At 44.2% G+C, this 20000-nt stretch overlaps 1 protein-coding gene across 2 annotated transcripts in view; it reads left to right on the top strand.

Moving 5' to 3' along the window:
- The window catches only part of LOC125305058 (rab GTPase-activating protein 1), a 119347-nt gene that overhangs the window by 87553 nt on the left and 11794 nt on the right, over nt 1-20000 (top strand). For both annotated transcript variants that reach the window (XM_048259659.1, XM_048259658.1), the window contains 6 exons: nt 16-141; nt 934-1077; nt 2358-2399; nt 3168-3296; nt 17594-17686; nt 19901-20000. The exon at nt 19901-20000 is cut by the window's right edge and continues 11 nt beyond it. In XM_048259659.1, coding sequence (XP_048115616.1) covers nt 16-141; nt 934-1077; nt 2358-2399; nt 3168-3296; nt 17594-17686; nt 19901-20000 — 634 coding nt within the window. The remainder of the gene's footprint in view (nt 1-15; nt 142-933; nt 1078-2357; nt 2400-3167; nt 3297-17593; nt 17687-19900) is intronic.

Genomic DNA, 20000 nt, shown 5'->3' on the forward strand with positions numbered 1-20000 from the left:
TGTGTATGTACACAGATGCCAGAGGAGCAGGCGTTTAGCGTGTTGGTGAAAATCATGTTTGACTACGGTCTCAGGGATCTCTTCAAGCAGAACTTTGAGGATCTGCACTGCAAGTTCTTCCAGCTCGAGAGACTCATGCAGGTGTGTGTGTGTGTGTGTGTGTGTGTGTGTGTGTGTGTGGTAAATTGGACTTGGGATGAGACAAGAGGATGGATATTTCATAGCTGAGGGCTCCTTGAACCCCTCCATCAGCAATGTAAAATGTTTTTGAAACACAGGAAACTTTCGGGGAACATTTGTTAGCATGTTATTTAGCAGTGACTTCAGGTTGATTGGTCATATTGGCCTCTTAGATCATTCATTTTCTGTGACTTCAGTTCACTATCGATGCTTGCATACTTTTTGTCTCACAGTAGCACATGTAAGAGTCAGTCCAGTCGTTATTAAAAGCTCTGTTCTCACTGTCTACCTTTCTCCTCCTTGAGCAAGACATGATGTGAAATAACTTATTTATCGCTAACTTGCTTATGCATCTGCCTTTCATTTTTTTCCTGTCAGGCTCTCAGTGAGTTTCATCACTATAGCAACAAATAGAAATTTGATTGGCTCAATAGCCGCAAGTTCTTTCTTGAAGCTGCTGAAGTTAGTTTTAAAGGTGTTATAATTCTAAGGAACATTTTTTATTTTTGTCAGTGCAGCTTTGAAATGTTTTGTGAAAATCTCAATAAATTAGCTTATGGGTCTGGGGTCCAATAGGATGGCAGATCCCAGACCGCAAGAATGTGTGTGCTCTACCGTGTGTATGAAGGGTGTTGGTGTCCTTGATCTGTCTCCTAATCTGTTTTTGAGCTTTGCTTTCTCAGCTGTTTACGGTCACTTGTGTTCTACTTTATAAAGTCTTTTGTGTGTGTGTGTGTGTGTGTGTGTGTCCAGGAGTATATCCCAGACCTGTATGCCCACTTCCTGAACGTGGGTCTGGAGGCGCACATGTACGCTTCACAGTGGTTCCTCACCCTCTTCACAGCCAAGTTCCCCCTCTACATGGTGTTCCACATCATTGATCTGCTGCTCTGCGAGGTGACCACACCACACCGCATGCTCTCTTCTCACCTTCTCATCTTCTCTCTCTCTTTACGTTCAAAATCAGAATCAGCTTTATTGGTCAGGTTTATACAAACTAGGAATTTGACTATGGTCAACCATTGCTCTCAATGTACAGACATCTAAATATATCTCTGTTTATGTTTACACCAGGACCTCTCCTCTTCACATCTCTCTCTAGCTTTTCTCTTCTTTCTCGATTTTTAAAGTGGGTCCATAGTCTTTGGAGCAACATGGTGTTGTGGCACAACACAATTTGTTTTTGCCAGCAACAAATGGTTTTTCATGTGGCAGAATAAAAGTTTTTTTGGCAGCAGCAGCAAATAATTTACACTGATCAAAGTGGATGTGTGACAGTAACTGGGTAATCAGATAGATAGATAGATAGATAGATAGATAGATAGATAGATAGATACTTTATTGATCCCCAGGGGAAATTCAACTGAGAACTGAGAACTTGACACTGACCTTGCACCATTAATGAGCAGGCATTACGCAATTAGTCAGAAAGACTTGTTCTATTTTCATAGAACACTCGCATAGAAGATGCTGCACTTTGGCAGCAGCAAATGGTTTATACTGATCAAAGTGGATCTGTGACGAGAACTGGAGAAAAATAAAAAAAAGATCATCCTGGTGGATGTGAAGTGACAACGTCCTTGAACCGTTAATGAGCACTAATTAACGGTTGTACTAATTGTTTATTGTACAATTAGTACAATAAACTTGTACTTGTTACTTGTTTTGTTTTCATAGGACAGTTTCATAGAACATTCTGCGATTTGACCAAAATCACTGACTCAATATTTTTAAGGGAGGCAAATTCTTCTTTTAAGTTTCTTCTATTGTTCTAGATTTGTCATTTGGTCGTTCATATTTTATATAGCCAAGTGCAAACAGCCCTTGCAAACCATCATAGCAGAGTGTGGAGTGCTTTAATGCTTTTCTGTTTGTTCTGCGTGTCGTCACACTGTAAACGCTCCTTTAGTCTCTTTGAGTCTCTCGTTCCTCTCTGTCCCTCTCAAGTGTGTTTCTGTCTTATCTGTTTGGCTTTTTCACATTTCCTCATCCCTCTCTGCCTCCCCTCCGAACATTCCTACCTTATGTCTTTTTCCTCTGCTCTGGCCCATTGTTCCCCTCCCCTTTTTCACTCTTCCCCCCTTTTCTTCTCTCTTTCCCACTCTTTTTTCCTTCCCTCTCTCCCTCTCTTTCTCTGTTGTCTAATTTGTCTGAAATCTGTTCCTCTCTCTCTCCAGGGCATCAGTGTGATCTTTAATGTAGCGTTGGCCTTACTCAAGGTAAGACACTCCTCTCCTCTTCTTCCTCTCTTTCCCTCTGTCTCTCTTTCTCTCTTCTCCCTTTCTTTCCTTTTCTCCCTTGATCTCTCTCTCCCTCCAACTCTCTTTCTTTCTTCCTCTCCTTCTGTCACCCTTCCTTCTCTCTCTCTCTCTCTCTCTCTCTCTCTCTCTCTCTCTCTCTCTCTCTCTCTCTCTCTCTCTCTCTCTCTCTTTCCCTCTCTCTCTTTCTGTCACAATAACAGCTGCTGTGGTGCCCTGTCTTCACAGAGACGCAGCGAAACGGCTCAGCGGTTTGGCAAAAGAGTCGGCCAACGTATTAGTTCCATCCCAGCACACTTTTGCATTCACAACAGTCATGGACACTGGCACTTACACACACATGGCACTTACTCACATACACACACACACACACACACACACACACACACACACACACACACACACACACACTCTTGTACATAAACTCTCACTAACCCCTCCTGCTCTTTCTGTCTCTCTCTCTCTCACTCACAAATACACACACACACACACACACACTCTCTTTCACACTCTCTCTCTCACACACACACACACACACACACACACACACACACACACACACACACACACAAACAAACACACATACAGTCTGTTTACCATTGTAGTTGTACCTCGGATGTCTTAGTGTGGGGCTGACTTGGCTTGTTCTTGTGGGACTGCTGCGAAGTATCTCTGTGTAAGGTCCAACCTCTCCCTCGTTCTCTCTCCTCGTCCTCTCTCCTCGCCCAGACGTCTAAGGACGACCTGCTCCAGACAGACTTTGAGGGCGCGCTGAAGTTCTTCCGGGTCCCAGTGCCAAAGCGCTACCGCTCTGAGGAGAACGCCAAGAAGCTGATGGAGCTTGCCTGCAGCATTAAGGTAACCCTCACAACCACACCTCACCTCACGGGCAGCCGTGGCCTACAGTGGGCGTTGCTTTCAAATGGCCACTTCAGTCGCGCATTGTGGCGTGAAGCTGCGTGAAACTTTAGTACCACTTTCAGCCACTGTGCGTCGCTCTGCCACTGTACATCGCTCTGTCAGTAGCCTGCCTGTCGCCCCTTCTGAAAAAGCAGGAGGCTACCGTTAAACATAATTGTTGCCGAGAGAAATCCCAGATCTTCATGTCAAAGACGTCACTGACGCCAGTTATTTGTTTGCAAATCAATAATTATAAATATATTTAGGTTTCTAATTGATATTTACACTTCTAACCACCATACATCCATATTTTAAAATGGCCAAGGCAGAAAATAGATAAATTAAAAGTCAATTTGCAGCCACATGCACGTAAGTCAAAGTCACACACCTGCAGATAATAATAAGGTGGTGCGCACTTTTTGACGAGTCAGTTGAGAATATAGAGGGGGGGGGATTCCTTGTTAGTTTACGCAAACCAGGCCAAGAAGGCTGATTCTGATTTTGATAATATGATCTGCACAAAAGATAAACTTAGGTAAACAACGATGTGAATATTGTTGTCAAAATCTTAACCCAGATTCGAACTCTTGGACAGGGGACTGATAACTGCTGCGCAACGGCGGCTGTCATCAGCCGGCCTTAACGCAATGCGCCACAGAATTATGTGCAGGTGTGCCCGTTCACGTGCTACTAAACGTCATTAACCACCTTAGATCAGACTACTGAAGTTTGGAAACTATCATGGTCCAAACTTACAAAGTACTATGTAAGTACGACAGTTTTGGGAAACAGTCGTAACTTACATGTTGGTTAGTTGAACGATGCATCATGTTAGTAAAAAGTTAACCTCCGTAGTTGTACGGAAAACGCACCACAGATCAGCTTGTAGGCCATTAGCAATCTGTTTATTTTATTTTATGAAGCCTATACAGTAGATCACTTGCCACATTCTCACTTTCAATAGACAGATGCAATAGCCATTGGTCAAGTATTGAGTATAAAGCAATTAAGATAGTAGCCTATACAAAAAGTACTTCATACTATCATAAAAATTCGTTAAAACGAATAGCATTTTGCAACTTGACAAAACACTGGATTAAATATCGTAGGCACAGGAGAAAACTTGTACATCCATTGGCGCGAGGGGAGATCACATGCCAGTTGCATCTCGTTCGGCTGTGAGTTTGTTTCGCCAAAAAAACCTCTATTGCAGATATAAGTGCGTCTTTGTTCATGGGTTTGGCCTCACAGCAGAGGCTCAGACAACTATGACCCACGTTTTGGTTTCGTATATTAATTTGCCCTACTTATTGACTGCAATGTAGTCAATTGACTGCTTGACAGGTTATTTTTATTTTTCTGTACAATAAACAAATACATCTGCTTTATGCCGCAGAATTACAGAAAGGATGCAGCAGGCAGCAAATGTAGAAGAGTAATTTCCAGTGGAAGAACAAAATGCTGAATGAAGCCCAAAGATATGAAGGCATATCTGCAAGTTGTTATTTTTTGAAGACGTAAATGGTTGGGCTATAGGCCTAGTTTGCAAGAAGAGACATAACGCGTGAGCATGCCACACTATCCACAGCTGTGGTAGCGGGGGGTATGAGGATTACTGTTAGCGCAGGATTTATATAAAATTCTTCAACAGAAGGCCTGCCTCAAATGCAGGCTTGCCCAAAAAAAGGCCTGTGGTTTGTGCAGCCTACAGTAAGTAGGTCTTAGTGAGTTAGGAGTCCTCTCGACGACTTTTAAGCTGTCTCAGAGGTGGAAAGTTGCGTTCGTTGGGGGCAGGGATGGATTAACAATAGGCCTATATCGTGAAGATTTTTCTTGCCATTTAAGGCACGAGCGCATCTGTGAGGCCAAGCCTCACCAAGTAGCCCGTTTGTTTACAACTAACATTACATTTAATTAAACTGCTTATAGGCTATGCCGAAATAGTTTCAACATTTTGAATATTAGTGTCGGGTGAATTAGGACATGTTCTCAAAGTAGCCTTATGGCTAAAAGCTGCTTGGGATCCCCCCTGTCAAGCAATGTAACCATACAAACGCGCAGCCTGCTCACTCATTGTTTCAAAAAGAGTAGGCTAATTTTGGCTTTGTCGGAACTAGTCATTGTAGGCTACAGTACGTAAAAATAAACTTCCAAAACTAACGAAAAATATTTATCTTCTTTCAGTTAATTCAAAAGTTTCCAAAAAGTTAAAAACAGATGACATGATGACTGACATAATGCGCAAATAATATAGCCTAGATATTCCAATATATTCGAATACATGTGTTTATTTTAGAGGGGTTATTCGAACGTCATTTTTGAGCAATTTTGACAGCCCTAGTCCACTGTAGGCTACGCCAATCGTCTATTAACACCTTCCACCTAACCCCGGTGAGTGGGGGTCGCTATAATGCGTGTGAAATAGCACCATTGAGTAACCTATGCAAAATAGCCTTAAAATTCCGGTGTTGTGTGCCTTCTGGTTTCTCCACCTACTGGTTTCCTTGCGCGTGCTTGCGCTGCAGCTGTTGTCAGACATTCACAAACAAGTTGTTTTAGGCGGTTTGAAGTCTTTTCACGCCATGAGCCGGGCTACATTACAGCCACTCGGACAAAAGACATGTAAAAAAAATATATGTTTTGAAAACTAGCATTAAACTGGATTGATCCCGCGAAAAGCAACACACGCAATTGACTCTCTCCAGCCTGATTCCCTACTCTTTGAGCCAACTAATACCTGGCTGTTACGCAATACAATTAACTATTGTAGGCTACCATCAATTAATAACGTAGTAGGTAACATGTTGTCCAGGCTATCTGAAACAAGTGGTTGCCCTTCATCTACAACAACTGGTTACCTTGGGCTGCTACGGTCGTCAGTGCACTGTGCACAGTAGGCCTGTGCTACTCTTTGTGGTTGATCAACTAAAAATAAAAGATGTATTTGGTGATGACATTATTGTAGGCCTAGTAGACCTAAATTCTGAGAAATTAAATGGTACGAGAAGCGATCTACATAGCGCACCAGACCGCAATGTCTTCAAGGGTTGAATGAAGGGAGTTCGCAAAAATTAGCGTATGGCCTGGTAGGCCTGGTAGTCACTCAGACAAGGAGTTATAAGAAAAAGGCAATACCATTTGTGTCACCTAATGCAGTTCAGTGAATTAGCAAGATACCATCAGAAGCCAACAATCATAAAACACCTGTGCGCGCGCGCTCTCTCTCCACTGCGCATGAAGCTGTCTGCGTGTTGTAGGCTAGATTTGCGTGAGATGCTGAATTTAACATCAACTGCGATGTTTGATTTTAAATTAATGTAAATTTAGCCGGGACTGTAAGCTGGCACACGTGGGTGCTTGATGTTTTCCGTGGGTGCTCGAGCAACGGAGCAACCACGGTATCGGTGCCTATGACAAGCGTATCTCGCGGTTGCATCCATTACAAACAAACATGCAATGTGTGAACGTCTGGGATTGGGGAGAGCACTAAATGCTTTACTGAATAAGCATGAAGTCAAACCTTTACATGAAAAACACTCTTTAATAATCAAAAAAATAAACGCTAATGAAGTAAACTTGTGACCATCAAAAATCGTTTATCTTCTGTAACTCCGTTATAACAGGACGTAACAGGAAGGCATTTAACTGAGCAACGGAGGTTAATATGCTCTATATTTTGTCCAAATGATGTCTGTCTATCATTGTTGCATTCGGAGAAAACCGGAATGTTTAATTTGTCCTGCTTTTTTTCTTCTACGGGCTGCAAACGGATTCTTTTCGCCAGTTAACCAAATATTTCTTTATTAGGGCAGGACAGGCATATTTCTGGCTATTAAATTATTTCTAAACCAGTCTGCTAAAGTCTGTAGTAAAGTCTGTGTAGGGTTTTCCAGGCTCCATTTCTTTTTACGAGACACCCTGCTCACAAGAGACATCTGCCGGTTGTTTGGGTTGTTGGAAAAATACAAATTAAAGTTGCGTGATACCGCGTGATCCCGCTGTTGTTGCAGGCAGCTCACACACCGCTAACATTATATTCCCACCTTACACACACTCCACAACTCACTTTAGGCCATGCCAGCAAAGAGGCTAAAAAGGTGTTAGCGTCTGTGGCTAGCTCGCTTCTTTAGGTGCTGAGAAAAGAGTGTTACTCACGCCACAGCACTGTAGTCACTGGCTGCCATTACACATTTATACTCTCCACTGCATGCACAACAAGCTACACCTGTGTGTTGACATGTATTCATTTAGCAGATCCATTTATCCAAAGTGACTTCCAATACAGATATTCCCTCCGTACCGGTGTGTCAGCTCCCTTGTTATTGAACCCATGGCCTGCATGCCATCGACACCTTGCTCTGTCAGTTCTTAGTTAAGCTGCGAAACCAGGTGACAACTTTTGCATATTCATACTTCACTCACACCACACTGTGTACCTGGCAACAGCCACGCCCCAGAGTCACTGCTACATATCAGGTTCTAAATCTGCTCCTGTGAGCCTGGCAGCACCTGCAGTTCAAAGCCTGATGATGCCTGATGAGGAGGAGAGAGGAACCTTGTGTAGAGGTTATATCAGAGACTTTCTAATGAGGAGACACAGCACTTAAAATATCCTCCATAGAAATGCATGGGGTTAGTTTGTAACGCCAATATGGCAGTTGTCAACACATATCCCACCCCTTCAGCGGCAAAATGTTGACATGTGAATACATTGAGCCAATCATGTGGTGTGTTGTGAAGACATTGTGCCAACCATGTGTTTTGATCTCGCCGCTGGAGCAAGGTTGGTGTAGTGAAGCCTTGCGCGCACGTATTTCTGCCGGAAATTGATGCCCGATAAGTGCCCAAAAAGCGTTGCAATATGGCTGCCGAGTGGAGGGACTTGCCTAAAAGGACTTTGGTTATATTATATACGTTTGAAAGGAGACTCTGTGATCAGGGCAGCCAAGCCATCTGCAGAGCTGGTCTGGATCACCCTGACTTTGCATCCAATGCAGCTGGAGCCTGCTGACTGTCTGTTCAGTAGCTCTGATGAAATGGTGTAGTTTGCATATTGTGTGTTGCTGATCCTGTAACAGTGCTGACAGGACATGACCATGGCTGTGTGAACACAGCTACAGATGGAAAGGAGGGATTGAACAGTGCATCACCGTTTGGATGATATCATCCAGATAGAAATGTACATGCTACAGTATGTAAATTATACATTGGATTTAAAACGTGGTATTACATCACTGTGAACCTCTATTCTTTAAAATCCACTCTGTTGAATATGTAATACGTGTCAGCCCCACCCTCTACCGTATTTGATACCAAATCTAATCACTACAGACACTCAGTTTATGTCGCTCTTTCTCTGTAGCAATTGATGTCGTTTTCAGAGAGAGCTTTTGAGCTGGGGTCAGGGTTTACTAACGGCAGCTGAGTAATTAGAGAGTTCTGCTTTGGAGTTTAGCCTGTCAGAAGGGAGTGGGAAAAGACGAGTAAGGATAAAAATAGAGACACTTTCAAGATGGGTTTTCTGATGTGATCCACAGATGACTTCATGAAAAATGTGTTGCTGGGCTCATCTTACTCTCCTGGCCAGAAGGGGGCAGTGTTGTAACACACTTGAGTTTTCTCTTGTGCTACTTAGGATGGGGTAAGGAGGCTGCTGATCACTTTAGGTACAGACTTTCAGAATGAGAGGCAACTGTAATTGGTGTATGCTAGACTTGTACTCAAGACTTGTGAATCAAATTCATGCACTTTGAAAGTTTCAAGTTTGTCAGGTACTTGATACCAGTGCAAACATCAGAGAGATGTTATATGATTCCTGTCTTTCCAGAAGAGAAATCATCTTCATTGATCCAACATCAAGTAAAAAGGAATAAACAGCATGCACTAACTTCCAGCATGTAGAACAGTGTATGATTACGGGATATGATTACAGGTGACCCCAAGCCTAACCACCATTTCCCCATTATTCTTATATGTGTTGGAATATTTGTAAAATAGCCAACTAATTGTAATTATGAAAGGATATGTTACTGCAATATAAGCATAGCATTTTCAGTAGAGTAGTGATGCAGGAAATATCACACTGGAGAAGTCAATCGATTCTCCACTAAGATATTAACTTCACTCTTGTCGTAGTGCATTGTGAATAAATTCCCCTGGAAAACAACAACACTGTTACCTGAAGAAGCAGTTGAGGTCACTTGCTGTGATCTTTGCCCTGCCCTCGTCTCTTTGACCCCAGATGACGGGTGAACCAGATGGTGTTGCCAGGTCGTAGTATGAGATTAGGCCAGTTAAAGATGGTGGCAAGAGAGGGAGAGAAACAGAGACAGAAAGAGGAAGGGAGAAAAAGAGATAGAGAGAGAGAGAGAGAGAGAGAGAGAAATGTGACTTTAAATAGTCAGTCTGCCCCATTTCCCCGCTCTTTGCCAAGCGCTTGTATCTGTCCTTGCACACTTTGTCGGAATATTTTTATGGGTTGGTGCGTCAGGGTCTAGCTGAGACGGAGCAGCGAGACAAACTGGCGGAGTTTATCACTGAAGTGGGACGCTTTTCATTGCTTAGTGGTGCTTACCTTGAGCCAGCTAATGCATATGGACGTCACCCAAGCAGTGGTCACGCATGGATGAATCGTGGGCCGACTCGTGGCCAAATACAGCCTCCTGAGCAGTTCTCAGCCGAGTCTGAGTACAGGCCAAGTGGCCATCGGGCGCACGGTGTTTGGCTTTATTGCCGAGATGGGACCCATTGGCGGGTTAGCACGCATTGTGAGATCGCACATGCAGCGCACCCCTGTGGCAAGCTGCAAGCACGGGTGACGTGTGATTAACATTACAGACCAGCAGGAAAAGGAGAAAGACGGGGGCAGGTAAAAAGGCCAAGAGAATGGAGGAGAATTACAGAGCCGTGACAATGGTGTGTGTGTGTGTGTGTGTGACCCATTTTCCTCCACCCTTTCCCTGGCTCTTGTCACCTGGCAGTGAGTCGGGCACCTGATCCAGGTGGCAGGGTCACAGAGGGCACCAGATCAGCCTTCCCTAATGCCCGGATCGTGGCACAGCTAATGCCTAATACCTCACCTGCTCACACTCAAAGTCTCGAGGCTCCACAAAGACCCTTACAAGGGCAGCGCAGGGCATGGAGCCAGGAGTCAGGAACCAGTGCTCCGTGAAGGTACAGCAGCTCACAGAGAAGCTGTTACTGCTACCTGTAGCTTCCATGGTGCATGGTGAGATATGCATAACAGCTAGCATGCTAATCTTATAGTTTCATTACGTTGGTGACGTACATCGTTCGAGACGAGAGATGTAGTCCACTGAGCGGATTCGCACAAAACCAACATAACTTTTGAAGTCTATCGAACAACAGTACTTTCTTGACGTGAAAAATTATCTTTTAAATTCACACACATCATATGTGAAATTCGTGGCACAATTCAAACTGGACCAAAAAATAATTGTTATCTCTCCATTAACTCCCGTTCATAGTTTTTTGAAAGACAGGTCCCTTGTAGCGGAAGTAAAACGGAAGTCACTGGGACACTCTATAGGGCCGTGTGTGTGTGTGTGTGTGTGTGTGTGTGTAAGAGAGAGAGAGAGTGAGTATGTTAGTGTGTGTGTGTGTGTGTGTGTGACCCATTTTCCTCCACCCTTTCCCTTGCTCTTGTCACCTGGCAGTGAGTCGGGCACCTGATCCAGGTGGCAGGGTCACAGAGGGCACCAGATCAGCCTTCCCTAATGCCCGGATCGTGGCACAGCTAATGCCTAATACCTCACCTGCTCACACTCAAAGTCTCGAGGCTCCACAAAGACCCTTACAAGGGCAGCACAGGGCATGGAGCCAGGAGTCAGGAACCAGTGCTCCGTGAAGGTACAGCAGCTCACAGAGAAGCTGTTACTGCTACCTGTAGCTTCCATGGTGCATGGTGAGATATGGTGCTGGCTGGAGGGTACTGGTGCTGAGGGTGTGTTGCCCTGGTTACAGTGGATAGGACTACCATACAGCTCTGGAAAAAAAAATGAAGAGATCACTGCAAATTTTTTTGATGTCATCCTACGTATTGTTGCTGAGTGACATTAGGATGAATTGACGGTCATATTGCAATTGGCAGTGGTCTCTTAATTTTGAATATGACCGTCAACTCATTTGAATGTCACTAATCAACTGTAGGATGACATCAGAAAAATGTGTATGTTTTTCCAGAGCTGTATATACACACACACACACACACACAAACACAGTTTATATAAAAAATAACAATAATAAATATAGCCGCAAGCGGCAATGGCGGGCCCGAGCACCTGCGGGCCGCAACCAGCGACATGTCGGAATCCAACAAAGCACCGACGTGGTGTGTTTGTGAAATGTACATATTTGATGCATGTGCTATTTGTTTTTGTATTTTATTTTCTGCCACATTTACTTGCTTGGCCAGGTGGGGGCGCAATGCAAGGCAGGCCCATTGGGTGTCATCATAATCATAATATATATTAACCTGAGAAATTTCAGACCATTTCTTTTAAGCAAAGAACATTTCTGATACACTTTTTGGTTGGCCAGATGGTGGCGCTATGTTAGGCATGTGAATTGCACATGTGAATATCATTACAATAATGATATCCAATATTTTGTAAAGTTTCAGATCGATCAATAAAGGCATTGCCAATTTCTGGCACATGTTCCTGCTTGGCCAGGTGGTGGCCAGGCAGGCCTATTGGGTGTCTGGATATCATCATAATCATAATATCTATTAACCTGAGAAGTTTCAGACCATTCATTCAAAGCACTGTGACTTTATGACAAATTTCCTGTTTATGTGATGAGATATTAAAACCATATATTGCAACATATCAAAAATACCTTCACAATTTAACATCAGCAACATCTTGGCATAATGTTTGCCAAATTTCACATGAATCTGACAAACCGTGTAGGAGGAGTATGTTAAAATTGATCAAGTGGCATCAGTGTAATTGTCATTCTTTCTGTTGCCAGTTGGTGGCGCTATGCCAAACATGCATTATGGGCATCTGAATATCATCATTAACATGGTATTCAATGACCTGTGAAATTTAAAACATTTCAAGGCATGCATGGTGAATTATGACACATTTATTGTTTATGTGGAACGGTATTAAAATTAATAATTTTGATTACAACATATCAAAAAAATAGTATAGTATACCAACTTTGACATGAATCGGCTCAGCCGTCTAGGAGGAGTATGTTAAAATTGATCATGTACACAACGCACAAAATCTCAATTACCTCACTTCCTGTGGGCGTGGCTAATGGCATGTTAATACAACAGTTGTTTGTTTTTTGGAGTTACATACACCCACCAAATTTGGTGTGTGTATCTAAAACTATATGCCAACCACAAGTCACTGTGACATAAGGGGGTGCTATGGAGTTCCTGGGCAACGCCCGGTGCCAAGCTTTTATCCCTGTCTGTTCACTGTACCACTTGATGTGTGTGCCAAATTTCATGCGTTTTCACCCATGGGAAGCACCTCTTTTGGCATCATGATTCATCACATATTTCATCACATATTAGTCTGCACAAAATCCCAAATACCTCACTTCTTGTTGGGCGTGGCTAATGCATTGTACATACTAAAGTTGTTCATCTTGGGGAGATACAGACACCTACCAAATTTGGTGTGTGTAGCTGAAAGTATATCCCCACCACGGGATCAGTCACCTAAGGGGGTGTAAGGGGGGCGCTAGCGAGTCCCTGGGCCATGCCCAGGGCCAAGCTTTTGTACCTAGCTGCTTTGTGTGACACCTGATGTGTGTGTCAAATTTTAAGACTTTTCGATTGTGTTAACCACCTCAAAATATATTCCAACCACGAGATCAGTCACCTAAGGGGGCGCTAGCGAGTCCCTGGGCCATGCCCGGGGTCAAGCTCTGATGTGTGTGCCAACCGAGTTTTCGACCATGTTAACCACCTCAAAAACAGGAAAGCAAAAAAGTAGAATAACAATAATAATACTCAATAATAATAATATAATATATAATAATAATAATCCTTACAAAAACAATAGTGTCCCAGTGACGCCATGGGACCTATCTTTCAAAAAATTTTGAACGCCAGTCTATGGCGAAAAAGAAATGATTTTCTGGTCCCGGTTGACTTGTGCCTTGAATTACCCATATGATGTTTGTCGATTTTAAAGACAATTTTTCATGTAAAGACATTTGCAGTTTGTTTCGTAACTATTGAATTACAACATTGTGAAAGATCGTAATTCCAACGACTACAAACCCATCAGTCACGCTAGTGACGTTAGCTCATTCACAGCCACACTAGATTGTACAAGCATACCAGCAACAGATCTTAATTGGGCTTTACTTGCCGATGAAAATACCATGAGTCAGAGGATTAAACACATCAGGTAAGTTGTATTCGTCCATAGACTGTACATTAGACACTGTTAAGTGACATAGCAGGCAGCAAGATGCAACCGTTAACTAGCATATCAGCTAGCATGCTAATATTATCGTTTCATTACGTTGGTGACGTACATCGTTCGAGACGAGAGATGTAGTCCACTGAGCGGATTCGCACAAAACCAACATAACTTTTGAAGTCTATCGAACAACAGTACTTTCTTGACGTGAAAAATTCTCTTTTAAATTCACACACATCATATGTGAAATTCGTGGCATCACTTGTAGCGGAAGTAAAACGGAAGTCAGTGGGACACTCTATAGGGCCTTGCGCCCTTCGGTGCACATACACACACACACACACACACACACACACACACACACATCATTATATATGCCATTGCGTGAGACATAAAGGCTTTTGCGAGTGATAAGCACATCTCAGGTCAATTGCTTCTTAAGCTCTTGTTTGTTGCTAAGTCTGAGGACATGAAAGCTGTCAGGCCAGGCTGCGCTGCAGTGGTCTGTGCAACAGGCAGGTGTCAATCTCCCCAACTGCTGCTACTGTCAAGCAACAGGACACAGCGTCAAGACACTGAGTTACGACTGCTCTGAGGACACAGAGTTAAGAAAGGCTCTGAGGACACTAAGTTAGGACGGCTCTGAGGAGACCGAGTTAGGAAGGGTCTGAGGACACTGATTGCAGATGGAGTTGCGATCAGCCGCTGCTGTGTGATGCTGATGACATTTTTGTGTGGTGCAGTAACTGTGCCCTACTTTGCCCTACTTTGCCAAAACACACACACACATACACACACACGCAAATGCACACATACACACACACACACACACACACATACAAACACACACACACACAGGCACTCCAGAGATAGATCTAGTGACTTTTTTAGGTCACAGTTTTAATAGGACCAGTAGTGTTGCAGTGTGGTTGCTCATATAGACTGCAGCACCATACACGTTGCAGCGTTGGCATGCATATTTGCCCACATGACACCAAGCCCACCCGAAGCACAGCACAACTGTGTTGTCGAAGGTGGGTGACATGCCAGAAATCTAACCATACCATATGGTTAGTGTAAAAATAACATCACTATTCACTTATTTTGGCCTTTCTGTGTTTATTGATCTCTGGAGCCCTGACACACACACACATACCCACACAAACACCTGGCGTATCTGTCACGTAGCCCTTACCACACCCATCTCTCAGATCAGAGGCTCCAACAGAGAAAGAGCCCTTTTACTTGTACACCCCCCCCACAACACACACAGAGACACAGAGCCTCCATACACACACACACACACACACACAGGCACACAGGCATCTCTCACAATCTCTCACACTTACACCTGGATATTCAGTTTCTCTCTCTTTTCATGTAACCATACACACTCACACAAACGCACTCACTCAACTGGGTGCCCCCTTTCAATTATCAGCAGTCACACACACAAAATGTCAAATATCAAATATATATCTGTTTTCTTGCTCACACACAACACAGCACACGTATATGCTCCTAAACAGTTAATAGTTAATACAATTCTAACACACACACACACACACAGTGCCACTCTTCCACAGCTCCCAGAGGTGTCTTAATGAGTGTGCTTACTGATGAACTCCTAATGACTGAGGGGCCTGCAAATACTTTCTCTTACACACACACACACCACCACACACACACACACACACAGTGCTCCTTTTCTCCTCTCTTCTCTCCCCTCCACTCATTTCCTACTTCCTCTCTCCCTCCTCTCCTCTTGCCTAAGAGCTGAGTGCAGCTTTGTGGAGATGTAGTCTGTCCAACAGGCCTGTATCTGTGGCGCACTACAGGGGTAGACATCAAATCCAAACCCTAACTTACACACACACACACACAGTACACCACAGTCCTAAATCTCCTTTGCAGTCTCTCACACAAGCACAGTCTCATCTGGCCACACTTTCTCTCACACACAAACTCTCTCTACACACACACACACACACACACACACACACTCCCAGCTTGTTTGGCTGCCCAGACACAGAAAGAGTACATTTACCGCCAGCTAGCCAATCAGAGGATGACCTGTGCACCACCTCCAGGACTGCCCTCGTCGAGTCCTGACGGATGTCTGTTGACCTGCCTGCTGCTCACAACGCTTACAAGGGGCCTGCTTTCCGTCACATCCCCCAGAGCTGCTCTGGCCACCTAAACCGACATGAGGGGAACTTTAAGAGGCTTTATAGAGAGGCCTCTTGGGTGCTTAGAGCATGTTTAATCCTTTCAATGAGACTTAACAAAGCATTGCTTAAGTGTCAGCGTTGCCCAAAGACGCTTGCCTGAAAGCAAAACCTAAACAGTGATGGCAGAAAACTTGCTTCTAACCGTTTGGAGTATTAGCAGTACCCAATCCAGGATGTGAATGGGGAGGGGGTGGGGGTGGGAAGGAAAATGGGGGGGGGTCTATCTATCAGAGGAAGAGGCGATGAGATGGAGGTAATATGATTGCTGCCTCTTGTGGTGTTAGCAGTGCAGTTGGTTCAGCTCCAGCCCTAAAGGCCCGCGGACAACTGAATAAGTGCTTGGTCAGTTTTGTCAAGTGGGCAGACTGTCATATTGATGTCTTGTGAAGCACCCAAGACAACACGCTAACATATACTGTACACACATACAGCCAGGAACTTTTACACAAGTCAGACCACTGTTGAGAGTTCAATCTTGAGTGTAATCGTTTGTTTTGTTAAAGACAAATAGATTATGGTTCTATGGTGATAACAAAAATAAACATGACAACATGTCCTAACAGCTCTGGAACATCCGACTGTCGTCCGTCATGACTAGTCGGTTTAGACGTTTTTTGTTCAGTGTAGCAGAACAACGCGAGTGACAGAAATAAAACAAAATCAGGGTGTCTGACAAAAGTTCTGCTCAAAACGTTGTGCTGCACAGCAATGCTTTGCTCGCATCCATTCAAATTGAAAACAGAGTAATCAAAAATGATTTTTGATTTTGCCGCCTGCTCACGTTGCATCCAGTTAGGACACAGTGTTAAGCCTTAGCACAGAACAGAACAGACACAATGTAGCGTTGTGGTTCTGTGAGGACTTTAATTAGAACTTTACCGTCATCTATCCCATAATGTCCATTCTAGCCTGGAAGACAGCCCAAATTTACCCCGCCCACAAAAATAGAGTTCAGGAAATTCTGAATAGAATTGAGTCTGGCTACGTCCATCTCTTTCTCACATTGACCAGGAGTCCAGTGTGAGCTCATAATCCTTCTCTCTCTCGGTGCCCTTTGGTCGACAGGTCGCCGCCACTTTCTCAGAAATGGCCTGCAGACAGACTTTACTCGCCAGCTTAAAACGACACCCTCAGAATTTCAACATTTTGGCCTGAATGTGATCCCTTAAATTGGGATTAGAATTTAAATTCGCACCCATTTAATGAGCAACCTCTAATGAGCACACTCTACACTCTAATGAACAACCTGTGTACACACACACACACACACGCACACACTTAGTTGCACCCTTATTCCACAGCTTCCAGGTTGTGTGTTAATGAGCGTTGGCACAAATCTCAGAGGATTTGAGATATTTGGATCTGAGTGTGGACCGGGTCATTTAGACCAGGAGCTGTGCCCATTTGCAGTGTTTCTGCACCCAAGAACACTCAAACAAAGATCTGGATATAGTAATGTCTCGTGTCTGTATCTGTCTGCGTGTGTGTGTGCGTGCGTGCGTGTGCCCCTGTGTTTGTATGCATTTCCAAGTGTGTGCGTGTCTGTTTATGTATATTGTGTACAGAGTGTGTGCATCTGTCTGACTGCTTTTGTGTTGTCCTCCCTCAGATCAGCCAGAAGAAGCTGAAGAAGCATGAGAAGGAGTACCACACCATGAGGGAGCAGCAGGAGCAGCAGGAGGCCCCCATCGAGAGATACGAGGTACACACACGCATGCACGCACACACACACACACACACACACACACACACACACACACACACACACACAAAGATCATTGGCGGGCCCCCATATAGAGATACGAGGTACAGCTTGGTCATCCATCAAACAGCCAGGAGATCAAAGTTCTTTTCTTTTCAAAGGCTTTTTCAAAGTTGTTTTATTTTATTTTTTTTTTATTTTTTTATTTTGACTGGGCCAGGGCAGTTGGACCAGCATTAAAGTGGACCCTGTATAGTCATGGCCACTGTCAGTCTGCCTGCCAGCGTGTGCGTCACCTCTCTGTTTGTTTGTGTGGCCTGCACCGCCATGGTCTGGCATGGCATGGCATGGTCAAAAGGGAACATTTTGGCTCAGAGAATTTGTGGTTTAATTAGCCCTTCCAGTGAATGTTTGAGTTTGTGTGTGAGTGTGTTAGTGAGTGAGTGACAAGCATTAGTATGAGTGACTGTATCTCTGCATAGATGTTTGTAATGGGTACACATGTCGGTTAGTCTGACAAGTTTGTGTTTACCTGCAAGAGATGTGTTGTTGTTGTTGTTGGTGGTCGGGTTTAGTGTTTGGGTCTAATTTTAACTCGCACAGACACCAGATTTCTTGAGACCATCCTGGATTTTTTTTTTTAATTCATTATTATCCTTCCCTTTCATTCCACCCCACTCTCCCCTCTCCACCCGCACTCCACTCCTCTATCTCTCCCCCACTCCACTCCTCTCTCTCCCCCTCTCCTCTTTACTCTTTCTCTCTCCCCCACTTCTCTCTCTCTCCCCCACTTCTCTCTCTCTCCCCCACTCCACTCCTCTCTCTACCCCTCCTTTTCACTCTTCACTCCTCCCCCTCTCCTCTCCTCTGCACTGGAGCTGTTTTTAAGGGGCTGATTGTGGGCGAGGCTGCAGGTATTCATTAGGAGGCTGGCTGCTGTTGACTGCGGCAGGAGAGGCATACATTTACATGCATTAGGAGCCGGGCCACCAGCACAGCACAGCTTTGGGCTGCTAACGAGGAGTCAGCTAAGAGAGGGAGAGGGAGAGAGAGAGAGAGAGAGAAAGAAAGGGAGAAGAGTGCAAGAGAATAAGCGAAGGAGAAGAGAAAGAGAAACTTGCACTGCACTAGCAGGAGTGATGGTGAATTGGAGAGAGAGGGAGAGAATGGGGAGGGGAGAGGAGCTGAGGAAATGAAAGGCTTTCAAAAAGGCAGGCAGTGCTCCTGACTTGTGACTTGCTGCTGAATTCTTTAGATTGCCACTGCAGAGTTATTAGAAGGCCACCTGCCACTCAAGAATATGTAAGCATGCACACACACTCACAGCAGAATGTGTATTGTGCGTAGGCGTACTTATGTATGCGTGCACACACTCACACAACACACACACCTCTGTATCAGCATTCAGATGCCTGTGCCTAAGAGCTCACTAAGCCATTCACTCAAACACACTGAAAAGCATGCCTGTGTAAGCACATGAACACAACAGACTGGATTTGGACCCGTACTGAGCAAGTGTACTACTGTACAGTGTTTTTTGTGTAGACATGCTGTAGGTTGTATGGACATACTGTAGGTGTATGCACAGACATACTTGGTTGGTTAGAATGAAGCAGACAATGTAGTTTGACTGCCGTTTATGTGGACAATATGTAGAGGCACAGATGCACAAACAAATGGGCTTTGTCTTGCAGTCTCATTAAAATTACACACGCACACAGGTTGGTCTCGGATATATTAAAGATTTGGGCAGGTGTGTGTGTGTGTTGCATTGGGTCTCTGCATAGGAGTGTGTGTGTGCTCATGGGTCAATTTTCAATCATGGCAGGCTTGGCAGGTTGCCATCGTTTACGAGAAAATCTGTTAAAGATTATGTGGAGAAGGTACCTTGTCACAAGACACACTCCGCACTCTGTCACAACTTACCAGTTAGAAGGAGAGGTCTCTACACACACACACACACACTAACACAGTTTTAACACTCTTCTATAGATTCACATCTGTCCACTTTTTTATAGTTTCACCAACACACACACACACACACACACACACACACACACACACAGAAACACACAGACCCAGACACAGGGTTTTAACACTTCTATACAGTAGATTTACACTTTTTATAGTTACACACACATACACATATACACACATACACACACACACACACAGCTCTCTGACGTTTCTGTTTCATTCTGTGTGTCTCTCCAGAGGGAGAACAGGCGGCTGCAGGAAGCTAACATGCGTCTGGAGCAGGAGAATGACGACCTGGCCCACGAGCTGGTCAGCAGCAAGATTGCCCTGCGCAAGG

Source organism: Alosa alosa, chromosome 12, assembly GCF_017589495.1.
Source record: "Alosa alosa isolate M-15738 ecotype Scorff River chromosome 12, AALO_Geno_1.1, whole genome shotgun sequence".
NCBI lineage: Eukaryota > Metazoa > Chordata > Actinopteri > Clupeiformes > Clupeidae > Alosa > Alosa alosa.